Below are 18,432 nucleotides of genomic sequence, written 5' to 3'. Positions count from 1 at the left end.
CCTTGCATTCCAATATTAACAGGACGCATTAAAGGAAAAGCTGACAAATTTTGCAGAAATCTTCCGACACTTTCTCACAACAGGGTAGAAAGATGAAAGAAAGACCTACTTCTTCAGCTGATTCCTCTAGCTTTCTCTAGGAGGAAAAAATCTGTCAGTGGGAACACAAGAGGCAGCAAGAGCTATCTGTGCTATATTACCCTATCATAACAAAATGCAAGTAACAAAAAAAAAAAAAATTGCTAATATAAATAGGAACAAAATAGGAAAGAAAATGCTTTTAACAGATACCACAGAGTTTTACCAGACTGGAATAGTTTATGTATTTTCAAAATAATTTAGGAATACTGTCAATGACTATAAGGATTCTGAGTCTGTAACAGAAAAATAGTGTAAAATACAGTCCTTCCAGAAAGCCTGGAGTACTTGAATGGATTAAAATGCTAGGATATCTACTAGACCATTCTTTAAAAGTGTTAATCTGAACTTGGAGTGGAACCAACCTGTTACAGCTGTAATTACAAGGAACTAGGAACACATCTAATACTAAATCTGCTGCCCATGTCTGGCGGTGAAGTGTCTGCCTCAGCTTATCCCAGGAGCTAAGAATTTAAGTGTCATTACTGAAGACAGACTAGATTATATAGATGAAAATAGAAATGGTTCACTGTCCCAGTCACACATAAGAGGAGTTCAACCTCTTATGTGCAATCCCTGTTAGCCCTTGGTTATGAACTGCAATGATATGCAAACTGACTATCAAGTGAAAAATGAGGAGGAATAGTATGTGATTCATTTGGCTACAAAGTGTAGCAGCCACGTGACATGGAATGCGTGGCTAAAAAAAATGGAAGAAAAATCAACCAGCAGGAAACTCAGAGATAATCACTATATTCAAATAAATTTACAGCTCTTTCAGTTATTAGGTATCCCTTGAAAGGTACTTCATTTATTGCAGCTGCTGACATAAAGAAAAAGGATTGGTAAAGGATATTATAACTGAAAGTAACTTCAAGACCTGGGCTGCAAAAGAAAAATGCTGGAAGAAACAGTGGACAACATGGACAGAACTACCTCAAGGTCATGGGTCTTGAAAAAAAAAAATCTTCTTTTCCACCCATCCTCCACTTTATTTAGTTAGTTAAAAATCTCTCTGGTACCAGCTTTGATCTTTTATCCTAAACACCTTGAAACAGTGAAAGCTCCAAGAAGCTAAAAACACACTGATACTAAGTCTTCAGGCAAACTGTCCTTTTGTCATTGCTAATCATACAGCAAATATGATAGGTCTATTTCTGCAGCTGAATTACTCAAAATTTAAAAATGGGGATAGAAATTTCTATCAGGTTTTACACTTTGTTTTGTAGGGGGTTTTGTTGATTTTGGCTTTTTTAAAAAACTTTTTAATGACGCCAAACTTCAGGACAAGCTTATGTTTCTTTTTAAGGTTTGTCTCTCAGCTAGGCTTCTAGCTGAAATAAGACAAATAGCAGGTCATAAACACTGCATTTTTCTCATTAATTCATTATGAAGGAAGAAGCCAGCAGCAAGGAAGGTGTGGAAGGATAGAAGGAAGACATAAGAAAGAAAATCAGAATAAGTCTTGGAAAGTGGCATGTGTTTTATCCTTTGTCAGCCTGTATTAAATAGTATTTACTGACTTCATGCAGAATTTTCTAAAGGTTGGCCTAGTAACTACCAAATCAGATAGCAGTGCTCCAAAAACTTATTTCCTTCTCTCTCTCCAGTAAAAAAGAAAAAAGTCAAAAACTAAAGACAACTCTGAAGGTCAGTCTAGCTACAGGAACAGGTGGAAAAACTGAAGAAAGGACACTAAAAACAAAAGCTCTGAAAATGTCATTCCTTTTTTGGCACCTGCTCCAGACAGGAATATACATGAAGGCACAAACTGACAAACAAGAGAAAAATTCCTTACTTAACATTGCCCAGGGCTAAAGGCAGCCACCAGGAAGTCAATTCACTCCATGTTTAGAAAACACATATCTTGCATCCTTTCCAAGGCAATTCAAGTATTTGAAAAATGACTGAGTCCTGTTCAGGGTTTTTCACTAAGCAGCAATTTTTTGCTATATACTTTATTCATTGTTTCCATGTAATTCTTATGACTAGAAACAAATTAAAATCATGAAGCATGCTATTATTTACCCTCAGCCTTCTCACAAGTTAAAATCCAGGAGCTGGGAATAAAAACATCTTGTTTTCTTCAAAGTACAGAAGTATAAGATGCTAACTCCAATGCAAAAAAAGAAAGCCAAATGTAAGGAAGGATACATTTTCATATTATAAAGCTATTCTAAATAGAAAAAAATCCATGAGAAAAGATGATGGAAGTCTGAATATGGATGAGTAGGTGATCTTGAAGTTTCTTGACGTATGACACTTGCTCATCACACTCTGTAGTGACAGGTGTTTTCATAAATAAACTCAAAACACAAACTGATATATTGAGTTAACACTCTGACTTGTGCATATGCATTTATTCACAGACCTACAGTGCTTAAAACACTCTTATAACGTGTTTTTCTTCTTCCATCAAGTGATGACCACAGGCAGTCTTCAAAATTGACTGATCTTGGCATGAAGAGGACTTGTTTTTAGGATCCATTCTTCTCCCTCTGGGTTGACGTCATCTGAACTCCCATTCTAAATGCCCAGTTCATCTGAAAGTCCTGGTACCCAATTAAAGCAGCTATAAAGAGGACACTGATGAAGCATGACTTTAGGTATTTCCTTCTTCTGAAATGCTTTTTCCAAAATGTTGGCTGTGAGTGTAATTCAATTGTTGCTCTAAACCAAGAGACAAGTGCGTTATCTGGCCAAACAGGACTGGTGTACAGAAACACGAATTTAACTTTCAGCTTAGCTTTATTTAGGAGGAAATTTTTATTATTTCAACCTAATTTAAGAAGTTTACTAAAGGAAGATAAAACTGAGGCAAGCTTTTAGAAAATATTCAAGATGCTTCCACTATGGCTAACCCATAGAAAGTAAAAGAAAAAAAGAAACCCAACAAAAAAAAACCCCAACAAAAACAAAACAAAAAAAAACCCACAACAAAACATCCAAAATTTAGAATTGTTTAAATATGACTTTGTGTAAGGAAGATTTACTTCAGTGTAACGTACAGAATTTATTCTGAAAGATCTGTAGAAAGAAAGCAAAGACTTGTGCTTCTCATATTGAATTATAAACGCTATTGAATTTACTTCAAAAAAATTGCTTCTAAGTTGCTTCAATTGTTGATTTTTCATATTCATTGGCAGAAAAAAATCAGGTAGATGTCCTTTGTCTTTTCAACATAGAAATATCTTAGAAATACACTATCTTCAACTTATAATGTCACATACCTTGAAAAACAAAACAAACACTTGCTACAGAAAAAGTCAACAATAAATATTTTTGAAAATCATATATGTAAAAAAAATCTCCTGAATGTTTAATTTGAAACAGTGATTACAGCACCTACAGCTTACTGTGTTTTTGTTAATGCCATGCGACAATCTAAGAAAATAAACCACAGTTTTCGTATATCAATGTAATATCTGTTAAAAATTACTGATCTCAACTTATCTATTGTTAGTTTACAAATAAAAATGTAGATAATTGTAAATTAGGGTAAGCAAAGCATGCAAATCTATAGATTCTATATCTGAATTCCTAGATTAGCATTAAAACCAATCACCGCAACAAATACCTCAACAGTATGCCTTGTGTGCAGAAAGGAAGCGATACTGAACATTCAATGCCACAACTGTAAGGTTTTCGGAGAAGCACCTGTGGCAGTTTCAGCAGTTTCTATATGGAATGCTCCCCCTTTCTAGGATTACTTGAAAAAATCAAGTCAATTCGAATTACGTAGCTGTAAAACATTGACATGTGTAGTTTTTACAGTTTCAGAATCTTCTGTTTGATTTAAACGGGCAATGGTGCATAAACAGGAAACTTATATCATAAGGGATCACATATTTGCAGGCAACATTAAGATTAAAAGTACATTAACATACATAAAGTGCTGTAGCACATTATTCAATATGTAAGCCATTATCATGTGACCACCTTAACAACAAGATACTAAGCCTTTTATGCCTTGAAAAGCATTATAACTTCCATCCTGAAACCAATTGTTCAGTTCTTCACTGCAATTTATATAGAATGGATTAAAGTTACCGGTCAACTCATGGCTTCAATTACTTTAAATTTAGTAGGCTGTATCTCAAAAGAATTAGTAGCTATTCCTATATACAAAAATTAGCAGATACAAGGATTAAAACAAAACAAAAGAAGAAAGAGAAAAAAAAAGATCAGAACACTAAAACGCCCACAGTGAAAAAAATTGTTTCCTATATAAACAGTAGTATACTAGTGTAAAATTTCTAAAGCAAAATTATTTTAAAATACTAAACTTTAAGTGTTTTAACCCTTTGGTGTCCAAATACAGAAGTTATAAAATTGTTTCAAACTTTTTTTTCCAGATACCAAGAGAAAAATAATCTTAACTAAACAGATGTGTGTCACTGCTGGGGCAGCTATACAAATTCATGCTAGAATTACACACTGGGCATCTACAAAAGCACAAGTTGGTGCCACGTTTTTATTTCACAACAAAGCATCTAGCAGCTGAAATTATTTTACACTTCTAAAACCAGTGGTAGAGTTCCTGTGAACATCATCCAAAATCACAACAAGAGGAATATACTGAACAGGACTCTGCTTTGTGAAGCCACTTTCTCCACAGGAAAATCAAAGTTCACTATGAATTATGCAGCTATAATTAGCTCCTAGATACTTTAACTCCTGACTGAGCAAACATTGGCAGAAGAAAGAATTCATTAACCATGGTAGACAACACTGCAGTTACCACAAACATCACCATCAGGATTTTTTGTTGTATCTGTATTCCCCATTCATATGCTTTACTAAAGACCTCAAGCAGTGCACTTCATTTTCAGTACCTTTTGTACAAAATATTCACATGACCAAGTAAACCTTCCCCTTATTAATACAGGCTTGACTTGGCCTGGTTCCAGCAACAATATTTTAAAATTCATTTTTCATTACTTAAGAAGTGATTCCTAATAACAATAATTCACAAAGGGAAGGTAGGTAATACTATGGTAATTTTTGAAACAGTCTGATTGCAATACAGCATGACCAAAAAGACCTTTCCTACTAAAATGAAAGTATTTCCTAGATCACTAGCAAAATTTAATTCCAAATGAGCATCTTTATAGTGCTGCAGCCACTTTAAACACAAGGAGAGAGTAAGAGTTACTTAGCCCACCTCATGACAATGAGAACTATCATTGCTGTTAACTTCATGTTTCTAGAAACAGAGCAAGAATTGCAAATAAAGTTGCTAACAAAGAAGAAAGTGTAATGGAAAACTACGGAGAACAGGTTCAGAGAAAACTCTAACTTGAAAAGATAAAACAACCTTGGAACACAGATACCCACCAAGATGACTAGTAGCAAATAAAATGACATTATTTCTCCTCAACATAGCAAATGAAACCCAAAGGTAGCTTAGAATTAGAGAAATGAAGGAAGAAAGCTTCTCTCAAATGTACCAAACCTTAAAGTTCAAGCTGTTCAGTACAAACAGCATGGACAGTGGAAGTTTGGAAATAAAAATGAAGAGGTAAATTAATGTTAAGGTAGTTTTGTGCCAAAAGCAGGGCAAAAAATCAAGAATGAAAGGACTGTAGGTAGTATATGGTTTCATTATTTTCCCATAATAGGGACACTATCAAACTACACAGTCTTGTTGGGGTGTTTTTGGTGTCAAAAATAACTTGGTGTGTTTGCTCAGGCAGACATAAAATCTTCTGGATTAAGGAACCACATAAAACCAGTTTAAATGAGCTTCACAAAAAAAAGCTTTTGAAACGTAGATTTTTCTCCCTTTATAAGAAAATTTATCCATCATATATAAGCCCGATCAAGCAAAACAGAATGAAGCTGAAGAGTAATATTTTCCCTAAGTTATGATTACCAAAGCTCTTCCATGGTTTGTTAAGCCTCCATGTCATGAGATACATCTTGTACTCAGTAGTGCATGACACACGTAAGAAAACTTTTCTGACCAACCTGAACATGTTCTGGGCCACACCACAACTACCTCCTGGGGTTTTTTTTTGTCCAGAGGCTACTAGGTACTAGTTGGTCTATGAACAACTTTACTGAAAGCACATAAACCAGATCAGCAAACAAAACCCAAATCAACACGGCAGGCTAGAGAGGCTAGAGCAGACGTTGCAATAAACAATCCTCTCATCACATATCTAGTAAAAAACTATTGCCAGATCAAGCATAGCATCCCTACACATGACCATCACTGACATCTGGACTAACCATCAGAACTAGTAAGACTACTGTGTCTGGGATATAATTGCTTCTTTCACTGTATTTAACTCTGGCAAAGCTCCTCTTGATGATACTTTGGTTTCTCCACTTGACTTAACTGTACCTGGGTTTCTGTAGCCAGAATAGCAACAGAATAGCTTATCTTGCAGGAAAAAAAAAATCTATCTCAAGGGAAACTGCACACATTTATGTGAACATCAGCACAGTATCCACAGTATCTTACATGAAGGTAGCTCAGTCCCAACAAAAAAAACCCCAAACATTCCTGCCAGAAATCTGAGCAATCTGCATATAAAAGTCTTGATAACACTTCCATATTCTTTACTCAGCTCTCTTGGAGTGAAGTCAAGAAACCAGTGCTATAAGGCTTCTCACTAATGAATAAGCTAAACTATCAAGCTCACATGCATCTAGTGAATTTCCTCTTTATGTTCCAGAAAGGTCCTGAGTATCATTGCTTTAATGATGGATTTTACTTTATTCATAAAAAGCACAGCCTCTCACACTCTGTGCTATTTTCCAGCTGATGTCAGTAATCACTGTTGTTATTCCACCCCCACTAAGAATAATCTGCATTCGAATGGAACAGGAATTCAGTGGTTTCCCTCAGCTTCCTGCAATTATTAGAAGTGTCAGTAACTCTGAAAACTACATTTTTCCAGACTGGTTTAGTCTAAGACTGCACCTCTCTCATTTTTTGTCAGTCACCCATGCATATACATTCTGCTGTAGTATTTCCAAATCTTTTCTTCAGACTAAATCCAAATTACTGCCCTACTTCATAATCACAAGCTCCTACAAACCACCTCAAGTACTGCTACAACCATAGCAACCAAACAGGAAACCAAACATGGAAGAAATTACCAAGCTTTACTTGCAGTTCTTTTAAAGGAGAATTAGTGTTTCACCGTTGAAATGAACCATTTGAATTTGCCCTCCCACAACAATTTATATAAAATGGGAAAGGCAGAATAAATTCCAACACGTGTATCCTCTACACTGAAAAATGGTCACTTACAAGAATACCACAGTGATGGCCCTTAAAATGCTTGTTACATACAATTAAACAAGAATTGCCATGTATTCTTCCTTAATTATACAGCAATGTTTAATAATGCAACAACAGCAATTAATCCAGCAGTTTAACTAGTATTTGGAGGCAATCAGGTTCGTAAAAAGAATGTGTATAAAGTGGTCTGAGTTTGGAAAGTACCAAACAGATTATACAAGCACTAATATACTAGTTAACAGATAAGAACCTCTCAGTTGAAAAAGCACCAAAATCCAAATGATCAGTAAGATCCAGAAGCATTACTCTGAAGATGAGGTTAATTTAATGACTGTAAGAAAGTAGAATGTTGCTTCTTCTACATTGAATCGATGCTGTAATACAACTTCTGAAGTAAGGAGGTGACATAGTTGTGGCACTTCACCAGTATGTTAACCCCAGAAATGGACTGCAGCTCAGTATTAAAAGCTTGGTAGTTAAGTTAGCTAGGCAAGAAAAACAAGCTCACAGTAAGAACCTGCAAATAGCTCCTAAGATTTTAAGAAATCGATCCATTAACTAAGACAGGAGATTTCTGAACCCTGAGACCCTTCAAGAAAACAGGCCATGTAAGCTTCCCCTCCAGACTGAAAAGGAATTGAGAGTTTGCATCAGAAAGGAATGGCCGACTTGTGTGCCGTCATGAAAACGACACATCACTGTCTCTTCACTAGAGGTGGCTGATTTTCAGGAAGTCAAGAAATCTCAAAAGTACAAATGAGAAGAATAAAAGCTGAGATATCACAAGAGTGGTGACGTTAAACAAAGATACAAGAATTTCACAAAGGACTAATCCAGCAGCACTAAAAAATCACAGCAGACCGATTTCTGTAATGGAAGATGGATAGCAGTTGTGAAGAAAAATTATATTAATATTGCCTTTTTAAACAACACAATGCAGTTTGGGACATATGAGTTTGAAAAGAATAAATAAAATTAAGTAAATCCCTGTCAAAGAATGAGAATAAAGGTCTTGCTGAAAAACTTAGTATCAGTGATAGGACATTTCTGGCATTGAATTTACACACTCAGATGAATGCCAGACAGCTTTAACAAGAAAGTGGCTGAAGTGTCTGCCTAAACCAGATCAACATCACAGTATGAATCTGTCATCTGGTGGAAACAGATGTACTGGTTTATTTATCTCAGCATGTCACTGCTTCTACTCAAACCTTGAGACCAGAGTATATTAAACTAGAAAGGAAATTATCTTTTTAGGGAATCATAACATGCCATCATGGTATACAACCCAAATTTACCCAAATCCTGAAGATTTCTGCCAGGCAAATAAAAAGCTTTTCTATAATACTATTCAAATGTTGTGATCAGTAAAATCTTTATGCAAGCAAGAATTTGTGTTCAATTGGATGGGTGGATACCAAGCCACAGCCCATTCCACAAGTTACACCTCTCTCTACTCCAGGATAACACAGTGTTTGAAACTTCCCTCTAAGCTCAAAATCAAGACACTAAGGAATACACAACTGCTTAAATGACAGCTGCAGAAGAATTTTTATTAAGAGATAAGTGGACACAATGCACAAGTGCACCACATGCAAATGGGCATGAAGCAGGATAATCAACACTTGCATCTGCTTGTTTTTGGTTCAACAGTGTCCTGTGTTTACAGCTGAATTTTGTATTTTTATATATGCTGTGATACAATCTATATAACTACATTAAAACACAGCATTTACTAACAGTGCAAAAGAGCAAAACAAAACATGGCACCAAGAAGGCTTTTCCTCTGTCATAAAGATCTGTGGACACTTGTCTGTCACCATGATAAATAATACACAATTAACCATACATAAATATGCCTTTTAGTGAAAATCCAGCAGTAATTATGGATACTTTAAAAGGTACTATCCACATTAAAAAGTCAGTTACACAGCAAACCTTTTCACTCATATGAGGACATTGTGACCACCTGCTTCCCCCTCTTCAAGGGTCCATGAATACCATAGTTAGTGGAGCAACCATTTTTATGGCTGTAGGACATACTGTGCACAGAATATGCTTCAGCTAAAATGAGAAGGTAAATACCACAAAAAATCAAAATATTTTTACTAGGGTACAATTATTATTTTTTAATATTATTAAAAATTTACACAGGAATAGAGACCCAAATTCTCTCTCATCAATTAGGAAAACAATGCAACAGCTTAATGAGACTTATACTGCAACATCCTGTCTTTCTCTGCAAAAGCAACACACTAGCAAGCCTGAAATATAATAAACTAGAAAAATTCAAGTGAGGCTATTTTATTAAAACTAAAATTCTTGCTTTTATCCTTGACTATTATCAAGATTCTTTGTCTTTCAATATAACCAAAGGAGGAAATAAAGTAGAAATGTGGTAAACACTGGTAACAAGATTTCTTGAGTTCAAGTTACTTCATTTTAACAGCAATAATCAGTCATTAACAAAAAATACATTTCTTGTAATATTACATTAGTGGTTACTAGTGTTTGTGCAATACCAAAATCTTATCATCCCTGTTCTACTTGCTATAAAAAACTAGGGATGATGGCATTTTGGACATGTATTATAAATATAATGTAAAAGTAGTATACTTGACTATTTGCAGTCCCAAGGGGTATTTCATTCATCCTTATGAAACTAGACTTCAATACTGTTAACTATACTAAGAAATAAAGAAAAAAATGGATTAGAGGATCTAATCCCTGTAAAAATAGAAAGTACTTATTCATCATCAGTACAGATCAGCAGTTTAATTCTAGTTAGTTCTTAGTTCTGTATTTCATGAAGTTCTTGCCTTGGTTTTATCAATCAATTATCAGTCAATTATCATTTCAGTTAATATATACAATTAAAACTCAAATATATGACTGAAATCCCTCTCCTTTTCTTTTAACTAGAGTCATAAAATAAAGGAGTCAGAACTTCCAGAGCACCTACATTTTTGTACTTCTACAAAAACAAGGAAATCTACATACCACTAATCAGGGCCAGCCTTCAAAACCAGCTGCCCCAAAATTAATGAATGTCAAAAGCATATACATGGATTTGGCCTAATTAAACATACTGAACCTGGAAACTGGATTCTAAGGGAAAAAATCCTCACCCCTATCAGTCAATAGCTAACTCCCTCAGGTGACAAGGCCAAATCCTTATTCTCTAAATGATTAAACTTGGGTTGCTCCACAAGCCTTTTATCCCCAATTTTACCATTCCCATGACAGGACCTGATGTTTAATTATCTGAAACATAGATGGAATTCAAAGTTAGAAAACTGAGAATTCACATTATTTCCTGTTCACTAAAACTGCTATAAACCTACACTGCTTCTGCTGCAAAAAGTTTTGGTCAAAGACAGGTATCACCCATTTCACATTGTTTATGCAGTTCCACAACTTCCTTTTGGTTAGCTGCTTTGTTAAAACCACAAGATTACATACTAATTGATGATGATAATTAAGGTTTGCTCAATTCCACAGTAAATTTAATTCCAAGTTTATCTTAAAAATATCCAAAAGTGAGTGAAAAATGGGAAATTATACATTTAAGACTGATTTAATATGCTTGTCAATAACTGAGACAGCTTATTTCATTTTTCCATAAAGAAATCTCTTCATACAAAGCAATTAGTTCACTACAATTAACTTAAAGGTAATATATTCCCTGAATACTCTTATGACACAGCTAAAAGAGTTAAATTTTATGGTAGATTTATCAAGGCAGCATTACAAAAACAGTAAGATGGAAACCAAAGGGTAAAACAAGAAATTAACTACATGATTCTTATTTCACTTACAACTTCAAAGTTTCATAGTGCAGGTTAAAATACAGTAACTAGTTACCATTTAAGATAATAAAGCTAGTTCTAATTAAAACATATTGCTAAAGTATTGATATTATTTATAAGCCATAGAGCTTATACTCAACATTTCTAGGTGAAAACTGCATCCATTTTGTCCATGCTGTAAGTTGCAAAAGTTTGTGAGCTTTTCTGAATGTTTTTGCAGTACATAAACCTTTAAAGAAAAAAGTTAACAGGGCAAATACACAAGACACTAACAAACAGTAATAAACTAATGGTGAAGTGTGTGAATTGCTGTTTTGCACATAATGTTGCTTTTGCATTGTTTTCTATATTTATTCACCTGTGCAAGGTGTAAATTTCTCATAAAAATAACTACATTATGAATAAAGTGTACAGTTTGGGTCATCTGACAGAAGCACAATAAATATTTTACTGTATCAGATGTATGTGCAACACTAACGTAGCACAATGGTATAATTTAATTAAAATTAATTTTATTACTAGACATGCAAAATATCTTAGGCTTCATTACAGTTGAACATGTCTAGCTGTCATTATTATTTGGATCATGTGTCTGCTGTTTTGACTTTTCTTTCTGAAATTAGTATCTATGTTTACTGATCTAAGTTAGTCAGCTACACACACAACAATCAACAACAACAAAAAAATACCTCACTTACTCTATTTGCGCACCATGAGCCACAAGGGCACTTATGGAATCCATACTACCAGACCGTGCTGCTTTATGAATAGGAGTTTCACCAACATAATCCTGTAAAGACAAACTACATTTTGTCAAGCATAATCTTTCTAAAAATTAAAATATGATTATTACATTACTTTAATTAAGAGAGCAGATATATAAAAGAAGCATTTATTATTAGCTAGCAAATACATCAGGTACTTTATCATTACTTTAAAGTCTGCAGTTGGCTGTCAAGTACATTAGACTTTTAGCAAGAAGTAACATTAAAGGCATTTAACTCACAAGATAAGCCTTATCCAATAGCTCAACAATCAGCAGACTTATATTCAGAAAACTGGTTAACCCTCCCAACATCCACCACCGTAGCACATTATTCTAACACCTTCATTTCCTGGCACTCCTTTCCCAATACACTGGACTGCACAAGCCCTCGTGAGCTTGGGAGCAGCAAGGCAGAGTCTGTGGGACTGTGCTGCTTTCAGATCCTGCTGGCACACTGACTCAGTCCTTGAGGGTTGCACCATCAGTACTTGGCAGGAGAGGAGCACATACGCAGAGCTCTACTGCAATAGAGGTGTTCATAGGACAGGCCAGATCTCTCCCAACACATACACATTGATTCACATCCTATATATTTGTCTTTTCTGACTGTCTGTCAATTTATATTCCATTATTATTAACCAGCACATCAAATAATTTGATTCTTTTGCATAATTGCAGACATACTGAGGGTAGAGTATTGCTGTTCAGGCAACTCCTCCCCACTAACTGTCTTACAGGTAACAGGGAGGATCTACAACAATTTCACAAATCCAAGCAAGCAGCAAGTAAATTCATGCATCATGATCTACAGGCTGCAGAGGAAATTCAGTACTTGCAATTAACCACCAGCATTAGGAACCACTGAGAAGAATCTGTAATGAAACACTGCCTTGGAGTAGCAAGTAAATGTTTTCACTGATCTGTTAATGTGATTCATCCTCAACACTTCCACAGTGCAGCAAGGGTTTTTTTAGGGTTTTTTTTGCTTTGTTTTCTTCCCCCTTCTCTTTGTCTCCAAACTTTTGACAGACTTCACTAGTCTGTTCCAGATATTAAACTTGTTCTAACTGTATGTGCCTCAGTTTAGCTTCCCTGTTCCTTTTATTAAAATATCAACAACAATAGCTATTATTTATTAAAATATCAACAACAATAGCTATTAAATTAACACAGCACCTTTACTGATTCACCAGTGTTTACACACAACAGTGTTCATGCCTAACTCCACAGTACTGGCTAGACTTCAGCTCTACTTGAAATGTGAATCTATGCAAAATATGATCATACCACCTAGAAGCTACTAAGTGTCTTAAATTGTCTGCCAAGCTTTTGAGAAATTTAATCCTATCTTTTAGACCATATAAGTATAACTTGAAAATGAATTTTGGATTATAAGGTATGTATTCTCAATTTTCAACTTAACAATTTAATTTCATGATGAAATATCTTTATAACAAGTTACAAATTCACTGATGGTAAGCCAGTTTACCAGTGTTTAAGACATATATTCAGCCAAACAGTGAACTACCCAGCACACCCAGCAGGGAACAACAATGGCATCAAACAAAGTTTACTTTCTTATAAAATAAGGAAAATTGTTGAGGCTGACGACGTTTGGACACAGGAAAGAGGTGCAAATGTCTTAGAGATTAGACAAGGGCTAGAAAGCCATTATTCCAAAGTGTCTTCAGCTTCAGCTGATGGATAGAAGATTGCTTTCCAGTGAAGTTTATGCAAATTTTCCTTATTTGTAACTTCCCCTGAAGTAACAGGAAGAGAATGAAGTTTAAGAAAGGATACAATGTTTTAAACTATCATACACGGAAATATATTCAAGGCTGATTTATCCAGAAAAAATTTATTTGGGTAATAAATTTTCCAGTCATAAAAGCTGTCTTCTATTCATCATTCTGTTACTGTGTCCTCCCCTCCCCCCTTTTGGTAAAGTGGTCAAAGTATAGAAAGTAAATTATTTGCCTCTTTTGGTCAGCATTAGTATCTACAAGCCCCAGGCTTAGTTACAAGAGATTCACTCAATATGAAGTTCATATTGAGGTTAGGGTTAGTTGGCCATGCATATGACAAAGATAAAAAAATCTTCCCTAGCCCTATAAACCTGGCACACTGCCCACAGTAAGATCTAGAGAACTGAACTCCAACATTGCTGTGGAGAAACAAAGAGGAGAGAAGACCTTGGCAAAAGGACTCTCCAGCTTTACATAAGAAGTATAAGTTAAGCGTATAGCAGCAATCACTTCCATCACCAAACAGAAAAGATTAGTACTTCAGAAGGGAATATATGTCTTGAGAAGGGCTGCTTTTAATCACTGGCCCAGAAAACCATGTGTCTAAAGTTAAGGAATTCAAAAAATATTTTAAAAATGACAGAATACACAGATTTAGATTTTTATAGCATTCCTTTTAATTACAGCACCCAAATTTCAGTCATCACTACTATTATGTTGCTTTGAAATTCTCATAAGGGGCCAAATATATTTGCACTGAAACACTTTGCTAGCTCTCCTCAGAAATTCTCTCTAGATTATAAGTTTGACTAAATGGAAAAGAAATATATATGGAAAAATATATATATCCCACTGAAAGATGGCTTTTATATCTTTCAATGCATACAGAAGAAAACAAAAGTAGTCTGTATGAGTCTCAGAACAATTGTTTTGATTCAACAACTGGAATGGATGTGACCTAACAGGAAAACAAAGTAACAATTTTTTCCAAGAATTTTCTGAGGGCAGTTCAGGGTACAGCCTGACAGCACATTCTCATATGTAAGATGCTTCTTTCCTATCTCTTTAATCTCGCAAAAGAAGTTATTTTGAGAAGCTCTATTAATTCCTGATTACCCTGATAACACCTCATAATCCTTTAAATTGATCATACTCCCCATCCGTGCTTGAGTCTGATACAATCCCTTTTGTAATAATATTCCAGGAAGAGAAGCATCAATGACTTGAATTTGTCCCTCTGTTGCAACACTGCACAAACAGCCCAAACTTGTCGCACAATCTAGGGGATGCATTATAAACAAAGGAGTAGAAACTCAAACTAAGTTCCATTAATTTAGCATTCAAGATAATACATTTGATTGGTTCTGTGGTTACTAAATAGTTTGCACAAAGTGCTCTTAAGAAATGGCAAAAAGAATTCATGAAGCATCACAAACACATTTAGTTTTTGCAACTCATTGCTGAATGCCTTCCTCCTTTCCCTTGGAAAGAATGGCTACCCCTCACACAGACAAGGGCAGTTTTCTCTAGCTTGGGGTCATGACCAGATTACCTTTGACTTCTATTTCATTTTACTGAATAAACATCTAGCTTCCTTCCTTATTATCTCTTTATTTATGTGGCTGAAGAGTATTTTGCTTTTTTTGGCTTTAATCAGTAAATCTATCTCAGCTTGATTAGTCAGTTTCCAGTTCCTCACTATGCTCTTAACCTCAAAAGACACTTCCTCTACTGATTAAATACTTTCTCAAACTCTCTTCCCAGGCCTCCTTCATGTATGGGTATTTTTTTTCAATTCAGTCTAAAGCCATTTTTTACTCCATTTTTCTTCCTTCTGTCTTTTTGGGACCTGAATTCTGTTTGGCTTGAGGACGGACCAGTTGAATTCAGAACACATTTTCTATTTTGTTCTCCAAATTCCAAGTCCCTGGACATGATTCAACTGCTTGCACTCATTGGTACCTTTATATTCCTTCCATTTATCAAAAAAAGCAACCAAACAAAAAAAACCAAAACAAACAAAAAAACCATAACAAAACAAAAAACCCAAAACAACAAAACCCCAAAACCTAAACAACCCACCCAACCAAAAGCAACTTACTTGCGGGAATTTATTTTTAAAATAAAAAGCTCCCACACACATTTACACTGAAAACTTTCAACTATGTATACTGTTTTGGATGGGACAGAGGTAATTTTCTTGATAGTGCCTGGTAAGATGTTTTGGGTTTGTGACCAGCAAAGTGTTATTAGTACACCAATGTTGTAGCTAGGAGTAGGCTGGGATGTGTCACAGCTGGGACCACTGACCCAAATGCCATATGACACCATGCTCAGCAAGCAGAACTGGGGCTGTCATTGCTCCAGCACTGGCTGGCATCACTGAGGTAGCAGTGAGCAACAAAGCTTTTTGCACTGTGCTGTGAGGTTTTTAAAAATGTTTTATCACTTGATTTTCTTGGATTTCTTTTTATTTGTTTCCTTTTTTTACCTGTTAACCTGTCTTTATTTCAACACATGAGTTCTCACACCTCCCCTCTGATTCTCCCCCCCCACCTCACTGGGTGGGGGAACAAGGAAGCAGCTGTGCAGTGCTTAGGCATCCCCTGGGATTAAACCTCAACACTGTGCAAGCACTTCTAAAATACTTCTGCTAGCAATATCTGACTAAGACACAGAGGCTCTTACTTGATAAGAAATACAAACTAACTCTATTCCTTAACTCAACTGACTGAATTTCAATCATCTATCAGATGATCACATTTCCAAACACTACTAATTTCTTAGAACCTGTATCCTTTCTGAAGCTAGGAAGCAGAAACTAGAGATCACCGAGTACTTTTCCTCCTTTGCTAAAAAGGCTTTTGTGTGCAAGTGAGAACTTATGGAATCTTTTTATCTGGATTTAGACCTAATTGTTGTTTAAAATAAAAACTGTAATATATCTAAAGAATGTTTTCTACCTCCCCACCAAGGATATCAGACTACTTACAGTTCTTGCTCCAATGGGTAGTCTAACCCTCCTAAAACTATCTGCCACCACTGCCATGTGATGTTAACTGACGGCATGAACAGTAAGTTGCATCCCCTGTAAGGGTGCAGCATTTCTTTTCCCTTCCCTTTATGACAGGCCACACAACACTTTTTTGGCCAATCAACAAAGGCAACATACAAAAGAAATGTTTAATAGGCTGAGGCTAGAGAGAAAATATATTTAAATAAAGTTAATGGTTTTCTAAATCAGAAAGTACTTATTATCTGATATATCTAATACATACAACAGCCCAGAACCAATCTGTAGTGTGACAAGGATAAAAATCAGAAAAAACAATCCTCAGGAAAACTAGCAGGATAATTGCATTGCACTGTTACAGTGAACTAGAGCAGGCAGGCAGCCAAACGCAGGTCCTGAGTCACACTACTAACAACTATTAGCAGGCACAGCCCACTGAGGGTAAAAAAAAAAGAAAAATCAGAAACAGTAGGACATTGTCTTGAATACACTGATGGGTAGAAACAGACCATTGCTTGGCACTTCAGCTTTCCTCCTGTGTATTTTTATATGGTGATCCTGGGGTAAGGAACTGCCCACTCATGAGAGACAGATGTGATTCTAGCCAGCACATACAGTTACATAAGAGGGCTGGGCATCACAGGATATACTCACAGAATTTTTTTGGGGAGCAAAGTGCAGTTGGGACAAGCAGTTTTCAGCATTTGTCCTTCATTGCTGCTGCCTGAGAAGTGTCCTGGGCAACTGTCACCAGCAACAAGATAAGACATGTTTAAGTTTTCCTAAACTTCAGGGCAGGCAGCATGAGCTAGAATACAATACCTCAGGGCAGATACAAAAGCATGCATGCAAACTCTACTGAGTACCGGAGCTTTACGGTAAAACTGAGACTCGAGTGGATTCCTTTTCAGAAGCTATCCTTTTCTTTTTCCAGAAGTGAAGGGTTAGTCTGTAGCCAATGACCAGAAGTCAGTTTGCAAGGAAAAGTTTACTAGTTTAAATATCAAGCATTCCCAGATCTTTCTCAGCATGTGTTTTGTATCCAGTGTCCATGGAACACTTGTCCTCACACAAGCATTAGCCAGTGACTATGTCTGTTTGGAGTACAGCATCAGTCAGCGAGCTGGAAGGAATAAACAAAATACACATCAGGAAATAGTGCTCCAAAAGCTCAAAAGTGTGGGTGGAAGCCCTAGATGATCACCTAAAAGTGCTTGCAAGTTAAATAAGGAACAAAGATCATTTAAGGAGTTCAAATCAAACAAGAATAGTAGAATTTGACTGCAATTCAATAAACAGCTGAAGGAACTGGGGACAGCAAAGCATGCACTGTGCTTTACATAGCCATGTATGAAACATTCCAACTATCTGTGGGATGAGCTTTCTGCTTTAGTTATCACCAAGGCACACTGCCTAGCTTTCAGTGCTTGTGTATGAGAAAACAGTGTGACTGACCAGTTGTATCCTACAAACTTAAGAGGCTTTTTTGTTTCTACTACCATTTTAATTAATCAGAGATTTCTTACTTTGTCACTAAACTGAGTCTGAAATACCTCTGGTCATATGTTCAATTAGTATTTTGTGGGTGCAAAAAAGAAGTTACTATATTGAAGTGTAACTTGAGCCTATCATTAACGACATACAAGGCACCCACCATGTCAGCTCTAGCACCCATCTCTGTTGTGTCCATGGTCTGTCACTGCCTC

At 35.8% G+C, this 18,432-nt stretch overlaps 1 protein-coding gene across 4 annotated transcripts in view; it reads right to left on the bottom strand.

Annotated features, from left to right (window-relative positions):
• ANKRD10 (ankyrin repeat domain 10) overlaps nucleotides 1–18,432 on the bottom strand; it is a 37,315-nt gene that overhangs the window by 10,763 nt on the left and 8,120 nt on the right. For 2 of the 4 annotated variants that reach the window (XM_038128368.1, XM_038128376.1), the window contains exon 3: nucleotides 11,901–11,992. In XM_038128368.1, coding sequence (XP_037984296.1) covers nucleotides 11,901–11,992 — 92 coding nt within the window. Of the gene's footprint in view, nucleotides 1–3,715; nucleotides 16,033–18,432 lie in introns of those variants that run through there. The other 2 variants (XR_005255862.1, XR_005255861.1) reach the window with 2 other exon arrangements.

This window comes from Motacilla alba, chromosome 1, assembly GCF_015832195.1.
Source record: "Motacilla alba alba isolate MOTALB_02 chromosome 1, Motacilla_alba_V1.0_pri, whole genome shotgun sequence".
Classification (NCBI taxonomy): Eukaryota; Metazoa; Chordata; class Aves; order Passeriformes; family Motacillidae; genus Motacilla; species Motacilla alba.
Note: the sequence above shows the minus strand (reverse complement) of the source record. Positions and strands in the feature narration are given on the sequence as shown.